Source organism: Miniopterus natalensis, chromosome 2 (genome assembly GCF_054644295.1).
Source record: "Miniopterus natalensis isolate mMinNat1 chromosome 2, mMinNat1.hap1, whole genome shotgun sequence".
In the NCBI taxonomy this organism is placed as follows: Eukaryota; Metazoa; Chordata; class Mammalia; order Chiroptera; family Miniopteridae; genus Miniopterus; species Miniopterus natalensis.
The window spans coordinates 160049414-160071594 of NC_142082.1; the positions used below are offsets into that span (position 1 = coordinate 160049414).

At 38.0% G+C, this 22181-nt stretch overlaps 1 protein-coding gene across 4 annotated transcripts in view; it reads right to left on the bottom strand.

Moving 5' to 3' along the window:
- Nucleotides 1-22181, bottom strand: part of PLEKHA5 (pleckstrin homology domain containing A5) — a 198964-nt gene that overhangs the window by 90287 nt on the left and 86496 nt on the right. The window contains exon 1 of one of the 4 annotated variants that reach the window (XM_016197418.2): nucleotides 5430-5487. The exons of 2 other annotated variants lie outside the window; for them this stretch is intronic. In XM_016197418.2, coding sequence (XP_016052904.1) covers nucleotides 5430-5464 — 35 coding nt within the window. In that variant the 5' untranslated portion in view covers nucleotides 5465-5487. Of the gene's footprint in view, nucleotides 1-5429; nucleotides 5488-22181 lie in introns of those variants that run through there. One more of the 4 variants, XM_016197420.2, reaches the window with a different exon arrangement.

Sequence of the window (22181 nt, forward strand, 5' to 3'; positions counted from 1 at the left end):
AGAAGTAACCACTGAGTTAGCAATATGAAAGATTGTAATTTTTTTTTTTGCAAAATATGAAAAGTGTGTATTTCCATTCCCCACATTTAGTTCTAAATGCCATGTGCCTTTAACTTAGAACTAACTGCTTCCAGACATCCTGCCCAAACCTCAGTGATTCACTTACCCACCATCTACAAACTCTCCTTAAGGTCTTAACCCATTCTCGTCTACCCTTTCTCCTCTCATCATTTAGAAAATGGGTAATCTCAGAATTCCTGGGGGGAAAAGAAAGAACTCACCAGTTGGGGGCACCTCACTGACTGCTCCTCACTCCCAGCATCCAATTTTAAAATCATCACCTTAATAACTACCACTTGGGCATCACACTCTGCTCACACACTCAGTTGTCACATACTGTACTTGAAACTTGACTACCAACCCTCATACAGACCCCTTGACGAGTCACTATCTTCGCCTCACAAATGGGTAAACTGGGCAAACTGGGCTCCCAGAGTTTACAAAGTTGTCAGGAGTCACAAGGGGACACAGCAAGAAGAGATGCTTCCAAGACCCGAGCTGCATTCTTTTCAGATCCTCACCTCTCATCCTCCTTGACTCTCATCCTGGCCAACAAGACTTTCCAGTGCTGCCCGACATCTTCCACCATGTTTCTGCTCAAGGGTACAAAAAACAAACAAAACACTATACTTCCCTTAGAGGCTCTTCCCCACTTCCATGGACTGTGAACACACAGCCTCCCTCACTGCTCCTCCTCTTTCCTCCTATCTCACTGCCTAGCATCACCCCAAGTCTACGTCTATCTGAAGCATGGTAATAAAACCTGTCCTGATTCTACTTTAATTTTAAACCCAGTATCATCTCTTTTCTACTTTCCTATTCTCTAAAGCTTCGTAATCATCTCCCACTCTTAGCTGCTCAGACAAAATTATCACAACATATTTATAAATGTTACTTCTCATTTCTCTGATCATAGGTACCAAAGAATTTAGGTACAAATAACAACAGCTATAAAGCATGGATTTTATAAAAGCACCCAACAGGAACTGAAAATCTTGCTTCTCCCAGTGGGAAAATATCAGTGAGAGGTAATGCTAAGTGTAAAGCTGAAAGCATTATTACAGACTAGAAACAATACAGATAAAAAATAGAAATGTCAAAATATGAGGCTCACATATAAATTCATCTGTTTTAGTTTTTGGCTATTTACAGATAATGCTCAATCATCCCACGAAAAAACCTTCTTCAATAAAATCAAACATACACATTCAGAATCTAAAAAATAAGCACTTGATAGCAAATTTTAAAGAACTTTGGAAGTAACACAAGAATAATTCAATTAACACCATGCTAGCTACAAATGATATGTACCTATCACACACAACTGTTACCCATCCTCAGTGTTACGGAACAATGATATTTTACAAGATCACTTGTAAATTATATTCTAAGCAAAAATGACTAAATAATTTTGGTAATTTTTTCAACTGTCATTTGAGGGATTCTTAGCGTTTAAATGACATGTTATGGTTAAAACATAAATACAATTCTTAGAATATACATAACCACAAAAGTAATTGAATTTTCTGCCAAGAATTCCAGAATCAGGTGATGTTCCTGGCTGCCACCCAGAACTCGCCCTATGAGAGTAGGCAGCTAACATCACCATCACTGCTTTAGCTCAGGCTCTGATGTTCCCAACACTCTTAAAGCCCCCACAAAATATTAGCTAAACTTGACTGTGCTAGCAGAGTAAGATTTCTTAAAAAGAAGTAAAATTATGTCACTTGTTTTAAGAAGTTGTTGGCTCTCTGCCCTATCTTTAGTGTAAAATATAATGGTTTACATAAAACTATAATGTAATGAATGAGAAGCCTGATTATTTGATCTAAGGTTAAAGTTTACTATTGAATGATCTATGCAAGCACTTGTAAAATCACATAACAGAATGCAAATGATCACAGGGTATGTTTTAGTGGTCTGAAAGAATGATTTCTGAAAAATTATATATATTATTAATTGTAAAAGCCTACCTGGGGGTTTTAAAATGAAACTAAGCAGAGCCCTAATTTAGAAATATGTCAGTAGTTAGAAATATTCTCCTTGGCATTTAAGAGCAATAATGTGACATATATATGAATTAATGAAATTCTAGGGTTATAGATATATCCTTATGCTCCCTAATGAATGCTAATTAGTAATGTTTTATTGTAACATGCATTAAATGGAAGGAAGTAAACAAATTAGAAAAAGTTAAATTTAAACATTATGTCTTTTATGTGTTGTCATCTATTACTTGAATGCTAACCTAATTCTAACTTACACATAAATAACCACACAATTTCAAAAGAGATCCAATTATTTTATTGTAGATGAAACATTCTTTCCTAGAGTCAAACTGATAGAGTAAATAACTCAATTCAAATAGAAAAAAATCAGTAAGCATTTCATTTTATTATTCTTCACTGCAGAGTATTTAATCATTTTAATACTGCATGAGCTGTATCTAAACAATCACTTCAGGAACAAAAAGATAGTTACTAATAAGTCAAATGATACTTCTATGAAACAAAAAGATTTTGTAAAAAAATAATAAAAATGGTAGACCTTCTTTCAAAATGGCTGTATTGTAGTGTAACTTACATACTTTCATGCCTTCAATATGAAACAGTCATTGGTGAAATAGCCTTAGTAACATTACAAACAAACAGGAAGATTAATAAACAAAAATGCAACGGGGAGACCGATTAGGGATTGAGGTTGGTTAGAAAGGGAAGGGCAGGGGAGATGCCTCAGGAATGGCTGCCATTTGAATTGAGCCTCAGGATCAGCAGCAGTGGTCGGATGTGGCTGAAAATCTATTAGTGAGTAACAATAGTATAGTAGTATTCATGTATATAAAATTTTTAATATAAGTTTTGAAACAATGCATTTGCTCCATGTAATTTTTTTTTAATCTCTGAAAAGGTCCAAATACTAATGTACTCATGTGACGCACATAGCGCTTAATTAAGGCTCGGTTTAGTCAGCAAATCATTACCTCCAAGAACTGAGAAATTTCTCACTGACAGAAGAGGCAGGAGTGGGAAAGAACTCTGGCCCACTTTCTACAGCAGGGACACAGATAAAGCGAGCAGAGCCAGCAGTGAAATCCAGCGGCCGCCGCAGGACACTGAGATGGCAGGATTGTACCCCAGAGACACGCTTCCTCCTAACCTGTACGAGGCCATGGCATGCTATGACCTGGTTAGATAACTAAGGGGTTTTCAACAACACAGTGAAGATGAAACTCTGTAATACAAAGATCAAGATATTCTCCTCATTCATTTTACTTGCTTAATCAATTCATTTATTTATGCTCAAATATTTACTAAGCACCTAATATACACAAGGTTTTGCATTGTCCACCACTAGGAAACAAAAATACAGTTCAAGATTATATGCAGCTTAAAGAATACTATTCCATCTGAGCTTACTAACCTAAATTCCAAGCTTGAAGAATAAATAGCACAATTATACTCTTCCATCAGGCTTCAGTACTGGTGGAAAGGGTTCCTCAAAGCATACTTGATTCACCAGAAAACAGACAAGCATTTACCTTCCACTGTTTTAGACCTGAGTAAAACCTTTATGTTAATTTCAGGTTATCCCCCTTGCAGCTTGGCTCATTCACTTGTTGTGGTTTTTTTTTTGCCAGATTTAATTTCCTGTCCATACAAAAAAGTTTAAGTAGCTTCTCCTCACTTGAACTTTAATGGTATTTAGGCCAGTGACCTCTGATGTCATAATGCCTCAAAAACATCTTTGTTTAAAATGTATAGTGATATATTACAATTCATCATTACTACATATAGTAACTTACTGATTAAGTTTAAAATATAAGCTATTTTAAAACCATGATACAATATTTTAAGTGGATTCAAGATAAATTTTTAAAGGGAATAAAAATATTCATGAGTTCTCTATATACTTAAGTATTCTAGCTTCGGGCACAATTTTCAGCTGGGAGCTGAAAATTCTGCAACCTAAGGGAAAAATTGTGGATCTTGAATTAAGGCCGTCAAGTCAAATAAAATAAACTTGAAACCCTACTTCTCTATTTCTTATGCTTCCAAATATAGAAGTAGTAGAATGTACGAAGAGTCATAATATATAATATGAGCAGTTATCACTAATTCTTTAAATGTGCTATCTGCGCACACACATATAAAAAGCTGACTTAGATCCCTTTCTTTCAATACCTAACCATCTTAATCACATACAAAAAATGTATAACAAGTCCTATTCTTTAACTGCTTCAGAAAACTGATGTGAAGATATTTAACATATTTATTAAGAATTTCCATATTGCCTTTTCCTCAATTAGACTTACAAAGTAGAAAGTGCCTGTCCTTTAAGAGAAAACTTTGTTTGAAATTTCCTCTAAAGGACCTTGAAATCACAAGGCTGCTACTGAACCTGCATGGAAAGAATTACGCCTAAAATGGCAAAATGTAGAAGACTTTAAAGGCTTTATAGTTTGTACCATATAAATAGTATGAAATTAAAACAGTATTAAAATAGTATCAATCATGAAATTAAAATGGAGAAAAAAGTTGTAAGAAAAACAGCTACATTAAAAAATCTTATTCAATAACCTACTTCATAAACTAATGCTTTCAGAACAACTAAATAAATTCACAATAGTGCAATTCAAAGACACATGACTTAGTAGTAAAGAAATAAATCTTTAAAGCGCATAACCCAGCCTTTATAATCAATGGCAGTAATAACTTTCTTAATTTCTTTAAATGCCAAAATATTTTCTAGAATGATCTCCTGTCATTATGTTGCTCTTAAATTTTAAGTTAACAAGGATTCCCATTTTGAATCACATTACTGAAACGGCCCAAATAATTAAAGAATTAAATAAATATCACAGCTTCAACAAACTGTTAATTAGTTTAGACTAATATTAATACACTTTTTAATACAAGAATGATATAATGATATTGTTAGCATCTCCACAGGATCTTCTGACAATTATTCACTTAGTTCTCTATGAAAATAAAAAACCAAGTTTCTCCTCTGAATAAGTTTAAAAACCCCCACAAGATAAATTAAAATGTTTTAATGAAAATCTTTAGGCTTTAAAGCAATTTGCAACTACCATTCATTTGTGTAGCTTAAAGTTAAGGAGAGACTAAGAGGAAGATTACATCTTAAAATGCCGAAGTCATTTGAAAACCTAATTATGTATTAAATTTCTATAACAATATAATACTTTAGTTATAGAAACACTCGTAATATGTAAATTCTCTGCACGAGGCGCTGTGCCTGGCATTAGAGCTACAAAGATTATCTACCATGGGATCATTAACTGAGAAAAAAGGACTACTGCTCAACTAGCCATTAGCTATTTATATATAAAAGTAACAAGAACTACTCACCAGCCTTTAGCAAACTCACATTCGTAAACAGACATTCAACTACAGGCAGAAAACACACTGGAATAAAAAAGACTCAACTCCTTTGTCTTTGAGCTGCTCCCAGCAGTGTGGGGACTAAGCACTCAGGAAACGCACCGTGGCTGTCAGGCTGTCTGCCATTCCGCGAGTCTGACACCAGCCTGACGTCACACACTCACATGTCACTGCAGCCACAAATTAAGGCAGCTTTGTCAGGACGAATTTGTTGTGTTTATGCATGCTCTCCAGCCCTAAGAGTAAAATGTGACTTCAATTCCCTTAAAGCTGGCATAGAGCATAGGGTGAAATACCGGCATGTATGTCTGCACACAGCTCCTGAAGAAAACGTCCAGTGAGAAATTTAAAAATAACCTTAGCTCAAATAAATAGGTATTTCCTGTTAAAACTCTAAGTATAACAATTTAAATGACTCCTTTAAAAATATTTTGTTGTTTCCAAAGTTGAAACATAGTTATTTCAAAAATTCAACCAATAAAAGGTATAAAGAAAGCTAAAGTTGCCTGGAGTTCCACTACCCAGAAATGATAACAGCTACTCAGGTTTATTGATCACTTGTTACTTGAAGCACTTTACAAATGATACAGGTTCTGGAATTATCTTCATTTTACTGAAGAAACTGAGGCACAGAATAGTCAGGTAATGTGTCCATGGTCACAATGCTAATAAGTAATTCAGCAGGATTCAAACCCGGGGAAGAGGGACTTCACTGCCCATACATTTGATCACTAAGTTATACTGTCTAGCTGTTAACATTTCGGCGAATATCCTTTTAGACCTGAGTTTGCATATATAAACATATATTTATTCAACACAGAGAAATCAAACTATGTATGTTGTTTTACAACCTACTTTTTCATTCAACAATATATCATGAATAGTTTTCCATGTCAGTAATTATATTCCTAACTTTTCTTTTTATGATGACGGGCCATCACATATCTAAACCTGTTTACCACTGGACAATTTTTAATTTTTTTGTTATTAAAAATAATACTTAATATACATAACTGTCTAGACATCTTTGTACCATCTGCGTTCACCTGTGTAAGATAATTCTTAGAAGTGGGATTGACAGGCCAAAGCACGTGCGTGTTTTCAACCGTTACATGCTTTGTTGTCCAAAAAGAGGTAACAACTTATATTTGTACCTCAATAGATTAGATTTTTCTTTTCCCCACATACTGGGTATTCATAACTATTTTTCTTTTTTGCAAATCTAATAGTTAATTCATGCCATCATGCAGTTCGAATTGTGTGGATGTGTTTTAATTGCAAGTGAGGCTAAGCCTTTCTTCATAGGCCAGATCTCACAGGAGGCAGTCCAGCTTAATGATCACAAGGATGTGGGTTCTAGAGCCTGATGACCCCAGTTCAAGCCCAGCTCTTCTCAATAGCTCTCTTACCATAAGCAAGTTGTTTAGTCTCTCCATGCCTCAATTTCCTTACAGGGAAAAAAGATAACTTAATCCTCATGGGATTTTGGTGAGAATTAATGAGAAAATTCACATAGTCGAGACAGTGCTCACCAAATGTGTTTAAATGTTAACTCATATTTAATAGCTGACTACATTTCTTCTGCATTTAATGCCCTTCACCCAAAATTATTAGTATGCTAATAATGTAAAAATGTTCAGATATCTCAATGTGAGTTGTCTCACAACTAAATCTGCCATGTAACTTAACTAGTGTTAAAACACTCTTTTCATAGGATACTGTTATAACAAAGATTTAAAATAGCATCTCAAGTTGGGAAAACAAAACTGTTTCATCCTGTAGTTTGAAATACGGACAAGCAAGCCAACACCGTTTCCTATAACCAGAAGGATTTGCATATGGTTTAGACAAACAGTGATTCATGATCTTTCCCATCTTTTTCCAAAGTGAAAGTTTTGCTAGTCTCAACTATGTTCAGTTTAAACTTCTCACTGAAAAAACAAAACCCATTCTTGAAAACATCAAAAAGAGGATATTTTTTTCCATTGATTTTTAGAGAGAGTGGTGGGAGGGGGGCAGAGAAAGAAACATCAATGTTGAGAGACACATTCATTCACTGGTTGCCTCCCACACATGCCCTGACCAAGGCCACAGATTGAACCTGCAACCCAGGTACATGCCCTTGAAGGGGAATTGAACCCTTGACCCTTCAGTGGGCAGGCCTACACTCTAACCACTGAGCCACACCGGCCTGAGCAGGACAGCCTCCTTCGAATGATATATCAACCTAAAAACAATATGTGATGGTTAAAATGTAGTAATAAGCTTATCATCCATACCCCCAAATCAATTTGACCTCTGTTACATAATAGTCTTCAACTATTTTCACCACCAGGACAGTTATTATTTTAGCAGATCTGGTTTAGATGTATTCATTGTTTTATATGCTGTAAAATTATCCCACTGGAAAGCAGACATTTCTGTAATAAAACTGCAGCATATGTTTGCAGAATCCCACAGCGGTATAGTGATTCGCACACTGCTGTCAGGAGGAAAACAACAACAATGAAGCAGCAGAGATCTGTCAAGAGAATGGAAGAGATTACCAGGGGCACTGAGAACTAACAAGTTGACCATGTGTCTGGTTTATGAAGTTTACAGCACCCTGCACTAGTTCTCTAGGACCTGGGAGGCCTGGGCCCCTCCATCGCCCACCCACCCACTGATTAAAGGACTTCCACAGGGAAAACACAGTGGTCAGGTAATGAACATAAAAGAGGGGATAAGACAAGGTCCCTCCTTCTCAAGGCCATTACAGCCTAGAACTGACAGTTTATTAGGGAAGAGAGAGCTGTAAACAGATCATTATAACATAACCTGATTTGTGCAGCACAGAAGAGGAAGTGACAAAATGCCTGGGGGAAATCTGGAAAATGCTTATTAGCAAAGTAAATGACAGCTGACCTGACTATTCGAAGAGATTTCAGTGAGAGACAGCAGTAGTTGCACAAGTACAAATTTAAGATGCAATCTTAAATTTACACCCATAAGAGGCGCCCAATGAACAGAGAAATTATTCATTTAAGGAAAAAAAAAAAAAAAGCATACCAACAGGGCAATTCTCACAGGTACCTTATAAAATTCTGCCCTGCTTTTCCCAAATGCCAGCGACGCTGGTTTAGCTTTCTCAACTCTGCCCAAACCACATTTTAGGAAACGGAGCCGAGGCAGCCACGGATGGATGCTCCACCTTTGTTGGAGCAAATAAACTTTCTTAAATCGGTAGTGGCCCTAAATCTCAATCATGATTCTCTTTTCATGGGTCTCCACGCTACAGGGCAGGAATCATACTTTACTAAAAGAAGCCACAGAAAAATGCAGCCACAGTGAGGGCCTCCAAAGCAGTCACCAAAAATAATGTTTCAGTGCATCCCTCAGTTATGTGTGTGACAATGACTGGGGATCAGTTGTGACAACTATCATGTTTCCGTTCTTACTGTTACTTTACTTGACAATGCCACCCTTGACCTTGACTCATGTGACCTGGTTCCCCAGTGTTCACTTTGCAGAACAGGCTGTAGTCCAAATGACTCAACCCAGCACCCAATAATCGGTTTCCATACGTTGGTGCCAGTTCGTTCATCACTAATATTCAAAGTAGCAGTTATTTTAATGGGTAAGGAACAGATCTCCTACCAACCTCTTCTCTTTACAGTGTCTAACAGTGTTGCATAACATAAAGACTCAAATGTTGCATCAGTTGATTACTGATTTTTATCTCCTAGGTCATTTAATATACAATTCTTTCAGATCAGGAAAATACTAGTACAATAAGAACACAAGTGTGTATTTCCAAAGTGTGTTTTTTCCAGTACCACCAAGTAATTCACTCAATTCTGACATCACATACCCAGAGATAAGCATCAGAACTCACCGGTGAAGGGCTCAGCCCTACAAGACTGCCCCCACTTTAGACCTGCCAGATGCAAAGCCGAGCTTCTCACGCACTGGCTGTACACTGGAGGTTCGCATGACCTCCTCCTAGAGCTTGATTCATTTGCTAGAAGGGCTCACGGAACTCAGAGAACATTTAGCTATGTTCGCAAATTTATTACAAAGGATATAGATGAATAGCCAAGTAAAAAGGTACATAGGACAGGGTCCTGATCACAGGAGCTTCTGTCCCCATGGAACTGAGGTGTCCCAACCTCAGGGCGATTAGATGAATTCACAACCAGGAAGGTCATCAAGTCTCGTTGCATCCCCCGACCCCAACCCTCCGCCTTCCCCTTCCAGAAGTGAGCGGGGGTGAGGGTTCTAACCCTCCCAATACTGAGGCCATCTAGGGTCCCCACTCCAAGCCGCTTCATGAAATGACACACCGCTCTGATCACTCAGGAAATTCCGAGGGTCTGAGTAGCTTTGTGCCAGAAACTGAGGACAAAAACCAAAAATATTTCTTATCACAAAACAATATTCAGTTACAAAGTTGCACAGAGGCAAGGCAAGAATTCTGACAGTCTCCTTTTCTTTTCATCCCAAATTTCCCAATTCACCTATCTTGGCATATCACACACCGTACCTTCATGATTTAAATACTAACGCCAAGACAACATTAATTACAAAAACAGTAAGTTTTAAATAACTTGAAAATATGGTCTCTCACACACCCTCATTATCTTCTGCTAAAAAAACGGTAATCAGGTAAAGAGTAATCAACTCACAGAAATTAAACACTCATACCTGATGATAACCTGAGATAGATTTTAAATATACTCACAGCACTAACCACTGCATCAACTGAAATTCAGCATAGAAACAAACCATGCCACCAAGCGGGACAATGTGAGTGTTGGGCCAACAACTTCTAAACACTGTTAGTCATCCTCACTTGACACTGATGTAAACGGTTCAGATCTTCTCAGTTTACTGCCCACGGAATGTTCTAGGGCTGCCTCATGCTATCTGTCATCCTGCTGCTTTCTCAGAGCTAAAATTCCACAACGCAGCAAATTCTCAGAAAAAGTAATTGGAAGAGTTGAATGATTTAGGCATCAAATTAATCCATACACATCTGCTTAGGAAGGGAGCACTTACAATGACAAGTCCTCCTGATCATTAGAACCCTCTTCCCTGGGAGTGGCAGCTACTAAAATAGGCTTGCTTCCTAACAGGGTTCAGAATCTTCTCATTTAAAAACATACAGTTCTCAGGTCAGCAGTGAACAAAATTGGCCCTCTAAGGCCAGTTTACTAAAGCCTTGACTCAGGCATTTTATATTCCCTGTAACTTATTTCTTTTTCCAATTATTTTTAAGTTCTTCCCATTTTCCTGTGTTTCAGATTGGTTGCCACACTTCCTCCTTCTAAACTGTCATAACATGGGGATAACTCCAATTTACATGATACGGGTCTAGAACAAATGTTACCTCCTCAGAGATCTCCCCAACCTCTCTCACTCGGGTGGCTCTACTACAAGAAATCGGGAATAACTGGTGTGAGCAACAAAATGTGCTGTCTTAGAGCCTTGGCTGGTTTTGCTGAGTGGTTAGAGCTTCAGCCCGGGGACTTGAGGGTCCCGGGGTTGATTCCAGCCAAGGGCGCCTACCTACCTGGCTCAATCCCAGGCCCTGGTTGGCATGAGAGAGGGAGGCAACCAATTGATGTCTCTCTCTCACATTGATGTTTCTCCCTCCCCCTCCCTCCCCCTTCCACTTTCTCTGAAAAGCAATGGAAAAAATACCCTCGGGTGATTAAAAAAAAAATAAAAATAAAAAAATATATATATTGCTGTCTTACAAATATACATACTTACATCTGCCAGCAAGTATTCATATAAACTCATTTGAACAATAAATAAAAAGTATGTACTCACAGAGAATGGACTAAAGCTAGCAAGTTCATTTACACAAAGAAATACAAAACAAAGTGAGAGAGAGATACAATCTAAAAGACAATGATGAGGGCATGGGGGCCAATCACCTTCCTTCCCTATTACCATATGAAATCTCCCCTTCTGAGTTATAGGTGTAATGGCCGGTTATATGTACATCTCCTATGAATATCTGAACTCTCTGGGTGCTTCAAGAAAATTTCTCCTGATAGAAAAAAAAGTATTCTCAGTAGTGAATTTTTAGTAGGTTCTGGACTCTGTGCTTTCACCTTAACTGTTACATTTCTAGAAAAACTTCAAGTCAAGGAGTAAATGTGCAATAAATGTAATATGGAAATTTTAATTTACTAATTTTGTATTTAAATATGTAATAGTAACTAATATAAAATTAAATTTGGAAATACAGTTCACCCTTGAACAACGTGGAGGTTGAAGCGTGACCCCCATGCAGACAAACATTCACCTATAAATTCTGACTCCCCCAAAACTTCAACACATTTTGTATGTCATATGTATTACATACTATATTCTCACAATAAAGTAAGCTAGCCAAAAGAAAATATTAAGAAAGTCGTAAGGAAAATACATTTACAGTATTGCACATATTACCTGAAAAATAATCTGCGTATAAGTGGACGCATGCAGTTCAAACCATGTTGTTCATGGGTCAATTGCACTTGTGTTTTATGAAAGATAATCTTTTTTTTTTTTTTTTTAAATATATCTTTATTGATTTCAGAGAGAGGAAAGGAGAGGGAGAGAGAGAGATAGAAACATCAACGATGAGAGGGTCATTCATCGGCTGCAGCCCGCAACCCGGGCATGTGCCCTGACCGGGAATCGAACCCTGATCGCCTGGATCCTAGGTCGACGCTTAACCGCTGAGCCACGCCCGGCCGGGCGAAAGATAATCTTAAATGCTAGCACAATAAAGAAATTCAGACTCAAGAACTCATTGATGAGTATAAAATAAATCAACAACCAAGCTGTATGAGTAAGAAAACAAACAGAAATTCAGCTCTAGTTTCCTTACCTAGTCCCAATTTCAACTCTGGATGAATATACATTTTTGAGTGATAGTTTGTGACTTACGCTGTATCTGTATATAGATGGGTTTTCATTCTGAAAGAAACTGTAAAATCTGTCTTTCTACAAAGTGATTTACCAATAAAATATTTATTATTTATTGATTCTACACTTGTACCATCTGCCTCAAAGATACATGGTTTGTTTTTCATGTAGAACAGAACCAAACACATGACAGTGTTACCAGTTTCATTATCCTCAAAAAATAGGCCTCAAAGAAACTATTATAATGGTTGCTTTGTGTGTTGACTTAGTCAATTAGAAACTCTTGCTAGGAAGCAAGAAAACATGAATGTATTTCATTCCACAGAACAGAATACATTATGTAAACTCATGATTGAGATATAACCTTGGGACCTATCCCTACAACAGACTCAACTGAAAGGTCCCGAGAAAGCAACTGACTTCCTAAGTTGTCCTTTTCTCATTATACTACATGACACAGTCAGGAGGTCTTGTGGCAACAAACACAACCAAGACCATTTGCCTGCCAAGGCCAAGTTTTATGGAGGTATGGGAATTCTCCCTTAAAACCAAAAACAAAACAGGTTTTAACTTGTCACTTTTCTACACTCATGTTTTCTGGCACTGGAGGCGTAATTTCTTTGACTGTTTTTACACCCGTTTTGTATAAATTCCTTGGCCCACAAGTTTTTCCTTCTTTTAAATATAAATATTTTGGAAATTTATTGGAAATGTTATACATATTGCTGCCTAGTGTTAAAAAGAAAAATAACCAAATCTGGGGTGAGATTTAATTTCCTTGACTACTATTAATAGATTTTTAAAATCCATTCAACAAAGATTTATTGAGGATATTGCTTCTTCTCTAAAAGAAGCATTTGCTAGAGCCTGTGAAAAAATTTTAAAAAAAGAAAAAGAAATAAAACACTTGAACTAGTTGTGGGTAAATAAGTACATAACTGAAATACAAGTAGGAATATATGCTATAGCATAAATGGATTCTGGATCAGGTCTGTGCCTCTCTGTGCCTCAGTTCTTCATCTCTAAAATGGGAAGAAAAATAATATCTTCATCATAGAGCTGTTATGAGGATTAAATGAATGGAAACATTAAAGCTCTTACAACAGTATTTGATACATAATTAAAACTCATGAAGCAATAACTATGACTGTTCTGAAAGATGTGGCTCAAAACAACAAAGGTAAATGCAAATGGACTTTGAGCGTAAAACCCTATAAACCATGGGTAGGAGGATCTGGAAAGTAGAAAATAGAAAAGTCATGATGAAAAAACAGTATACTAAAAATGAGACGACTAGTTTGGCAGGGTTATAATGCAATGGTTTAGGAAGGCAGGTTGAAGAAGAGGGCTGAACTTTGTGAACATTAGACTGGTGTTACCTGGTAGGCCATAGAGCTAGTCAAGAGAGAAGGCTTGTGATCAAAGGAAATTTATCAGCAGAGTTTTATAAGTCACACAGAGGGTTGGTGGGCGTTTGGATTTTTCAAATGCCCTTGAGAAAGCGGATTTTTCCATAAAGCAGTTCTTCTTACTATAAAACAGAACGTATACTAACGACCTCACCACTACAAACAGAAGCAAGGAGCTGGAGTCTCTGTCATCGCCCACGGCTCCACGGGTGCCACTGCAGCTCCAAGCAGCACGTTCTCACAGTAAAAGGCATGGATCCCGTCTTAGGCTCCTTTTGTAAACAAAACGAAGAGAACTTTCACAGAAGTTCTTTGGGTAAAACTAATCACTGGTGTGGGAAATAGGACAGACTTCCCAAAGATAATTATTATCCATACCCTGGGTGGGGCTCAGGGGCCCACCTTCTCAGAGCACACGGAAGAAAAACCGCTAGGACAAAATCTGGACTCTTTCCAACGGGAAGAAAGTTGGAGGGAAGGGAGTGTAGCAGTTTGTCAGGCACCAAGAGTGGCCCACCACATGCTGTGACAAATTAATAAACCATATGCAAGCCAATCAAAATGTAACTATGCGTGGAAAAACCAGTTCAGTGCATTACATGACTGGAGAACATTAACCAGCAACAATACGAAGGAGAAACAAAAGACATACCCAAAGGAAACTGAAGGGATGTAACCCACTTAGTTATGCAGTAAAATTACTATCCATCAAATAAAAAACATCCTGTAATCTGTGTATCCATTACTCTGATTCCTATGTTGACTAAATAATTCAAAAGTATTACTTACATATTAGAACTAAAAGACAAAACAAGAAAGGAAGAGATGACTGGATCAGTTCCATAGGCTGCCTTTGAAAAATTTCATAAAACAACATGTACTACTGTTTACTAAAATCGACAATAACTATTCCTTATTGTTCAATATTTAATCTGGAAGCCCCAGAGCCGGTCCAGAATCCCAGCCCAAATATTTCGAGTTGGCAGGAATGTAAAGAGAATGGTACTGACACATGCCACAGCGCGGATGAACCTCAAAACCAAGTGAAAGAAGGCAGACACAAAGGTCACATACTGTGTGATTCCATTTATAAGAAATACCCAGAAAATGTAAATCCAAACAGACAAAAAGCAGACTAGGGGTTGTCAGGGGCTGTGGGGAAGGGAGAAATGGGGGAAGGCTGCTAAATGGGCACATGGTTTACATTTGGGATAATAAAAATGTTTTGTAACTAAAACAGGTGGTGGTTGTCCATCACTATTAATGTACTAAATGCCACTAAACTGTACCTTACAACAGCGAATTTTTAAAAAAAATCCTCACCTGAGGATATGCTGAGAGAGACAGACAGATAGAGACAGAAACAGAGACAGAGACACCAATGTTGGAGAGGAACATCAATCAGTTGCCTTCCATACACTCCTTGACTGGGGAATTGAACTGGCAACCTTTTAGTGCACGGGATGACGTCGAACCAACTGAGTCACTCCAGACCAGCTCCAACAGCTAATTTTATGCTAGATGAATTTTACAGCAATTAAAAAATAACTGATGAAGCTGTAACATGAAATACGTAAAGATACGGAGATGCGCTTTGGAGTTTAACCAACCCTGGCGAGTAGTATTTCAACGAAAGATGACATCAACAGATTGTTTACTCCTGCTGCTGTTTTAAGGTGAGGTCTGCGAGTCCCAGAGTGGTCCTTCCCAGACGGCAGACCATACAGTATAAGGGAACAAGGGAAAAGAACCACCGACACTTGCAATTTGGTATTCAATTTAATTTTCTGTTAAATTTTTTATCAACACCCCACACATTCCGTCATTAAAACTCCATCTTTGTCTAGAATTTTTACTTGTCTGCAAATGTTTTAGATGCGGTAAGCAAGTTCTTGCAATGCTCCAGAATTTCTGCCCTGAGGAAAGTAATGAAAGTAGCTGCACACTTCTCCCCTGTGGTATGCGGGCTGGGGCTCTGGGCAGGCATCTCCCTGCAAAGATGGAGCAGACGCAAGCAGTTCTGGGCCCCGGAGTATTTAGATATTGAGATCCTCACCTTTAGGGAGGCAGGCTGGAGTCAGCAGTACAGACAATAGCTAGGAACTGCGAGGCACTTCACAGAGTGTGGAATTAAGGGAATGAAAAACCCTTTCCACTGGTGTCTACTCACTTACTGTCCTAAAATTGCTGCTACACTGTGGCTAAAAGAGATTCTGACAGATTCTAATACATTTATAAAATACGATGAATAGATTTTACACAAGTTAATGACATGAATCCTTTTAGAATGTAAATATGTGTTTAAAGTCATATACTGTGAAAGTACCATGTTAATTTTACTATACTAGAACAGTGGCTGATAATTACTGAAAATGCTTTAAGTGGAAACAGTGGCTAAGGTAAACTGCCTAAAATTCCATGTCATTCATATTTATTTAGGAAAATTTTATAAACCTCTCTAAAATGGGAGAGTACTTAAGTTTATCTGCAACAAATTCTTTTAAAAAAATTTCATATGGCCCGGCCAGGTGTGGCTCAGCGGTTGAGCATCGACCTAGGATCCAGGAGATCACGGTTCGATTCCTGGTCAGGGCACGTGCCCGGGTTGCGGGCTCCATCCCCAGTCAGGGGCGTGCAGGAGGCAGCCGATCAATGACGACACTCTCATCATTGATGTTTCAACTCTCTTTCTCTCTCTCTCCCTCCCCCCTTCTCTCTGAAATCAATAAAGATACATTTTTTTTAAAAAAGGGAAAATTTCATATGACACTATTTGGTTATAAAGAAGGTAGGTATTTTCCTTGGGATGATGTCTTATCAAGAAATTAGTCCAAAGGTAGGGAACTAGCTTATCTATCAAATAAGAGCACCACCCACTGACACCAGAAAAGTGAGAAAAGAAATTAACAGTAGAATACTGCCCAGAAAAGCAATTCACTTAAACCCAAGTTCTCTACTTTAATCATTCCTGGCCATGTTTGAGATTCTGCCATATCCAAGTATCACATGTACTATTAACAGTATTTGAGAATTATTTTATTTTTAAAAAGCAACTTAAATAGCATCATCCTAAGCAGTATCTATAAAATTGCAGTTTTTATCCACTAGCTATATTTTTATAACATGGAATAAATATTAAAACAAGAAAATTTTAATCACATACTACCTTGTTACGCTGTCGTTAACTTTAAAACTCTTCAATATAAAGAGTGGAGAAAGGCAGATGGTTAATATAGTAAATACCCTATCAGCTATCCCCATTCAGGGCAACTAAGACCATCACACAGGCACTTCGAATATCACTAAACTGTATCAGAGGGCTCATTAGCTTAAAGGACATTGGAACTAATTTTTTACAGTGAAATAAGGGATACTCAAAGTAAGTTGATGGTTAGAAGGTCCTTACGTAAATAGAAAACAAAAATCTGGCTGCCCCAGCAGCCAAACGCCTTGGAATACTGACCCAGTACAGAATTTCATTTGGTTCTTTCTTCCTCTCAGGGGAGGATTCCCCTGCCTGAGCCTATTAAGCTGGCTGATCTCCCTGTCAGAATATTTCATGTAAGGTGCTTGCTAGGATGCCTAAAAAGGCCACAGAGTGTGTGGGGGGGAGGACGGGGACACACGCACTTGACTATTCTTACAGAAATAGATTAAATGACTGTTTCTGCGCCCACTTACTAACAGTGTATGTGGCAGAATTCAGCCTTGGACTTGCTTTAGTGCACTAACATAGCTGATAGCAAGACTGTGTGGAAGAAAAATGTGGGTCACAAAGGCGAACGCCCAAACCGGCTCATCTCAGCTTACAATATACCTAAAAATCACTTTATACACGACCAGTAACATGGGCACCATGCTTCGAAAATGCCAAATTAAACCTTATGTAAAAAAAAAAAAAAAAAAAGCGAAACTATTAAATCTAACAAAATGAATAACCATGGCTGCAGACTGACTCCCAGATTTCCCAGATGAGTGGCTAGTGTCCAAAAGTAGTAGTATACCATCTCCCAATGAGAACGATTATACGAACAGGCATGGAGTGGGCCTGGTTTCATTTACTCTAAGAAGCACTTTTTTTTTAATGATATATATATTTTTAAATATATCTTTATTGATTTCAGAGAGAGGAAAGAGGAGGGAGAGAGAGAGATAGAAACATCAATGATGAGTCATTGATCGAGCCCGCAACCCCAGCATGTGCCCTGACCGGGAATCGAACCCTGATCGCCTGGATCCCAGGTCGATGCTCAACCGTTGAGCCACGCCCGGCCGGGGGAAAAAAAGCACTTTTTAAAAAACATTTTAACAGCTCTAAAATTCGGAGGCTTCTCACACCTCAAGGCATCTTATGATCACTGTCCACCAGGTGGCAGTGGTGACATCATTTCTATTGCCTGTGTATCTCACGTGCCAGCATGGTGTGTCAATAGTTTAGAATAAAATCCCAGAGGGAAAAAGCAGAGCAAATATTTACCAGTGGTTGTGGGGAGAAGGCACTCAAGAACATTTCAGATGCAGGAATCAAAATTAGGCTAGGACTCTTCTTGGCTGTGACAGTCTCTTAGAGGTCCCTTGCTTTTGATGACCCAACTCAAGTGCTTATGTACAATGTTTTTAGACTGTCTTTAGCTTTACAGGCTCCCCTCATTTCCAAAGTTACTTAGGTCAGCACCTTGTTGTCCCATGTCCTCATACAAGGTTGTGTCATATATTTGTGGTAGATTCTTTTGTCACAGTCTGCATTTCATCCTGGGATCCCTCCACTTCCTAAATAATTTTAAAAATTTGCATAGAGGTTTCACGCTTTTTGCTGTAAAGTTCAGTGGGTTTTGACAAATGTGTAGTGTCATGTAACCACCAGCACAGTATCACACCAGTTTCACCACCCTAAAAATCCCTGTGCTTCCCTGTTCAACCCTTCTCTTCTCCCAAGCCCCTGATCTTTTTACTGTCTCTATGGTTTTGCTATTCCACAAGGTCCGTGGGAACCCTACACAAGGTAGGGTTTTTAGAATGGCTTCTTTCATTTAGCAACATGCACTTAATACCCATCTGCATCTTTTTATGGCCTCGCCATTTCTTTTTACTGCTGAATAATATCCCATTATATGGATGTGCCACAGTTTGTTTATCCATTCACCTATTGAAGGATATCATCTTGGCTCCTTCTAGTTTTGACAATTATGAATAAAGCTGCTATAAACATTCATGTGCAGGTTTCTGTGTGGATGTAAGTTGTCAGCTCATTTGGGTATATACCAAGGATCATGATTGCAGCATCATATGGTAAGACTATGTTTATTTTAGCTTTATAAAATTCCAGACTGCAAAATGACCTACCAATTCTGTATTCCTACCAGCAGTGAATGTGAGTTCCTGTTGCTCCACAATATTGCAAGCAAATGGTATGGTCAGTTTTTTTGGATTTTACCCGTTCCAATCGGTGTGTAGTGGTATCTCACTGTTAATTTAACTTGTAGTTCCCCAATGACAAATATGCTGAGCATCTTTTCATATGCTTATCAGCCACCTGTATATTGTCTTTGGTGAGGTGTCTGATCAGCTCTTTTGCTCATCGCTTTAACTGGGCTGTTTGTTTTTTTACTTTTGAGTAAAGACATTTTTAATGAAGACAGTATGTTTCTTTTTGTTCAGATTCACATAACTTACTAGAGAGTAGATTATAAATCAATATCATCTAACTCAACAAAACTGGAACCAAGAGCAAACTACTTGAGTCTTTGGGTTTTCTTTCTTTTTAAAAGCAGAACATAAAACTGACCAACCCAAATATAAATTTATGGAGAAATGATTAAAGAAATTACATACAGTGTACCACAGAGCTTTTACACATGCTTATATAAGTTCTGACCACATTTTGGCTTTATAAAAGGTCTAGAGTCTACAGTTATACTGTTTAAAATATGAACCACGTAAATGATACAGCTTGCCCACTATCAGGGCTTTGGCAAGCATTTTATATGTTCATTTTCATACCTCAGTCAAGCTTAATGATACAAACTGCAAGTTAGTTAACGGGTACAGTTTCTCGAGTGGCACTGGGCATTTTATTTGGAGATGTGGCTAATAACAACTTAAAGGAAATGAATTTCTCTATTTTTGGTAGAAGTTACAACTGCATTCAAGGAGCCAATGTGATGGAAGCATTCAACCAAATGTAAAATAGAAGAGCTTTTTCATTTTCTTTGTGTGAATTATTTTGAGAAGAAAAATCTTAAGCAAGAGTATGTATTAACTGCTATTTTATAGTGTGTTTGACCCAACCAGAAAGAAAAGTGCTTCTACTCTTCCCATTTTTTAATGACTCCTCCCTTTCATAACCACTCAAACCAATTATACAAGTACACCTTAAAGCCACACAATGTTATGTCAAATTTATTTAATTAAAAAAAATTAAGGCTCCTTGCCCAAACGAAAATAAAACATTTATTTTTATGTTTAACACTCAAATCCTCACCCTGTAGTATTCCTGACAAATAGATTAAATATTTGGTTATTAAAAAAAAATCACTGGTATTCCCAATGTTTTACTGACGTTTTCTCAAATGTAAAGAGAACTCTTCCCTCAGTTCCTGCATCTTTCTACTTCTGCCCAACCTCTCTAGAGGTCTGCATCAATCATGCTACTAAAACTGCTTTCTCAAAGGGCAATCGATAGGCTCGTAATTGCTACGTCAATGGTCTGTTTCCTTCTCATGCCTTTGATGTCTATGCAGCTTCTGACAACTAGAAATCTCTGCATCCTTGGCTTTCACGGCCCTGAATTCTCCTGAGTTCTGACCCTACTCTTTGCACTAATTTTCTGTTACTCATGTCCCCTAAGCACAGGCATTTCTCCAAGATTCGGATTCCAGTCCCCATCTTTTCCCGCGATAGGTCTGACAGCAACAGCAGCATCACCCAGCACAACGGAGATGCGTGAGCGCTAAAATGGGCCTTCGCCAGCCCCTTCACACAGCATATATTCCATCCTATACAGGGCGGCCTGCCTTGCCATTAACCCCTTGGTGCCTAACCATACTCCGGGGAATCTACCACTTCAGTCAAGCCCTTTCCCTTTCCAGGAGTAAAAACTGCATTCCAAATGCCATATTCTCTCGTTTACCATCATCTCCCCAGCGTTTAGAACAGGGCTTGACATAGAGCAGGTGTTTACGGAGCACACGATAGGATATTTACTGCACAAAATATTGGAAAACTCACACATATCCCATCTCTTTTTGAGACAGGGTGGGATGCAATCAAAACTAGACTACCGGCTTAGAGTACATCATTTTGCCTTACCTTTTGTTGAGGAGACGTCTTCAAAAAACCGATATAAATAAATCTAATTCATACCAAACTCAATATTATGCAACCTTTTCTAATACATATTACTAATAAGATGGGAACTAACGAACTGTAAATTTTTTATCTTTGGAGGATAGAAATTTAAATAGAAACCAAACCCAAAACACTCTTTGAGTTAAATGAGGCCTGCTAGATGAACTCAGCTCTTTAGTACCAACTGGTTAGAACAGATTTATTATTTTTTAAAAATATTTTTATTGAGAGAGGAAGGGAGAGGGAGAAACACTGTGGAAGCAACACACGATCAGCTGTCTCCAGTATGCCCCCTACTGGGGACTGAGCCTGCAACCCAGGAATCGAACTGGCAACTTTTTGGTGCATGGACCAATGTCCAACCAACTGAGCCACACCAGCCAGGGCAGGACAGATTTCTTTAAACTTGCTAAATAACTTGAGAGTTCTTTAAAATGGTTAAATAAATTTAAGAGTGGGTCTCAGGGATTAGGACTGGTCCTTTATATGGCTTATTAGGACAATTTTCAGAAGAATGTGAGTATATGGTTTCAAATACAAAAATGCTTAAAAAGTTCTTTAAATGTAACTTGAAGTGGGGTACAGTGGATACTGTTATCAGAACTACTTCTATGCAACCCACACATGTGGCAAAAATTTAAGCTGACACACACAGGGCTAAATCTCAGCTGTAAACATGTCAGGAGTCCATATTACCCTGGCCAGCCCTGCATGCTAGAGAGCACTAAACAATAATAGTTACTCAATGTCTGGATTTAGTTATAGCTTCTGTATTATTTATAATTCATAACACAGTTTTATATTTCACATTTAAAAAAACACACAACTTTTGGCTAACTTAAACCAGCTTAAACAGACAAAGATTCCAAGTATTGCAAAAGAATAAATAGTTTCTAGTAAGAAGCAAATAAATTTTGGAGGGTAAAAAAGAAAAGGAGAACCACGCTGGCTTTTAAAAAAAAGCGAGCATCTAACCACGCAGATTGATGTGATAAACAGTCCCTGGCTTCCAGCTTCACATGGGTTCTCAATACCACTTGGCAGGCAACTTTTTAATTTG